We start from the raw sequence: 1,606 nt of genomic DNA on the forward strand, positions 1-1,606 counted from the left end.
TCTGCGCTCACCGTAAACACCGCCCTGAGGTTGTTGAGCAGCTCGATGTCCTGCGGGACGCCCGTGCTGGCCCAGCGGATCACGTAGTTCTCGCTGCGGGGGGGGTGATGGTTGAGGTGGGCACGGGGGTGGCAGAGCCGCCGCCAGCTGCCACCCCTCAGCCCACCAGGGTCCCCAATCGCGGCACAGGCACTGGCCCAGCCTGGCTGTGCCCTGGTCACCTCAGCAGTGCCTGGGGCAGGACAGGGATGGGATATGGTGGCATGACAAGAAAGGGATGTGTCCCTTCCCCCTGTGACACCCGCTGGGTCCTCAGGGCTGGGCAGGACGGGCAGCCTGGGGAGGGGACGCCTCAGGGGGCAGCAGGACAAACACCCAGCACAGCAGGGACAGGGACAGGGGTCTGTCCTGAGCCCCCACCTGATGATGCGCTGCTCGCCGGGGTCGTAGAGCGCCATGAAGAGCTGCGCCTCCTCCCCGATGTGGCAGACGAAGTTCCGGACGCACAGGTAGAGGTTGTGGGAGGGCGAAGCAGCCCCGTGGGTGCCGTGGCCTGGCGCTCTCTGCTGCGAGCTCTGGGGGGCACGAGGTGGGGGGCACAAGGTGGCTCAGCCTTGTCACCTCCCCTGGCGCAGGGGACATCGGGCTCGGGGCGCAGGGCTGGCAGCAGCCTCACCGTCTCCTCCTGGAGGCGCTGGCTGAGGGTCTGTGCTGCCCTCCTGTGAGCCTGGAAGAGGCTGATGACGCTGGTCCTGTCGGGGTCCAGGATGTTCTCGTCCTCATCCCGCACCACCAGGTCCAGGGCGAGGATTCTGCAGGGGCCAGGGTGGGGTGAGGCAGGACTGGGGGCACCTGGGCCTGTGTGTCCCACCCCGACTCACTTGTCCTTGCACAGGGTTTGAGGGGACAGTGCAGATCCCACTGGGAAAAGGGACAGGAGCTGGCAGCACCAGGAACATTCCTGTCCCAGCCACAGCCCTTGGCCAGGTGGCTTGAGCAGCTGGTGGCACACTTACTGTCCCCAGCCAGCACGGGACAGCCAGCTGGGACAATGAGGACACATGGACAGCCAGCCAGGACACCAGGGAGGACACCTGGGCACCGCACAGCCTGTCCCAGAGGCAGAATGGAGGTCCCTGTCCCTGAGGCAGATCTGAGGTCCCCATCCCAGAGGCAGATCTGAGGTCCCCATCCCAGAGGCAGATCTGAGGTCCCTGTCCCCAGGCTCACTTGTTGCCATAGTCCATCTTGCCGGTGACCTCCTTCCTGAGCCTCAGCAGCTGGTCCTTGGGCAGCGTCCCCGAGAGCAGCTGCGAGCGCTGCTCCATCAGCTCCTGCATCATCCTCTTCACCTGCCCGTAGCGCTCCGTCTGCCCGGCCTGCAGCACCACCGCGGGGTCACCGGGGCTCGCCCAGCCTGTCCCCAGATGTCCCCAACACCCAGAGCCTCGTCCCTCACCACATAGAGCTGCTTCCAGATGGCGGCCCACTCGCGCAGCGTGGTGGTGATCTCCTGCACCATGGGCATGTCGGAGGGCACCGCGCTCTCCTCCAGCCTGGGGGGGGGGCAGGGAGCCCTGGAGCGCCCCAGCACTGCAGGGAGCCC

At 66.9% G+C, this 1,606-nt stretch overlaps 1 protein-coding gene across 1 annotated transcript in view; it reads right to left on the reverse strand.

Annotated features, from left to right (window-relative positions):
• Window positions 1–1,556, reverse strand: part of LOC102042659 (dedicator of cytokinesis protein 2-like) — a gene marked incomplete at its 5' end in the record, with an annotated part of 49,464 nt that extends 47,908 nt beyond the window's left edge. Inside the window, 5 exon segments of the mRNA XM_031064006.1 lie at window positions 12–93; window positions 421–575; window positions 677–812; window positions 1,231–1,379; window positions 1,460–1,556. Of these exon segments, the coding sequence (XP_030919866.1) occupies window positions 12–93; window positions 421–575; window positions 677–812; window positions 1,231–1,379; window positions 1,460–1,556 (619 nt within the window).
• Between the last annotated feature and the right edge of the window lie 50 nt (window positions 1,557–1,606).

This window comes from Geospiza fortis, unplaced genomic scaffold (assembly GCF_000277835.1).
Source record: "Geospiza fortis unplaced genomic scaffold, GeoFor_1.0 scaffold62, whole genome shotgun sequence".
NCBI classification, from domain to species: domain Eukaryota; kingdom Metazoa; phylum Chordata; class Aves; order Passeriformes; family Thraupidae; genus Geospiza; species Geospiza fortis.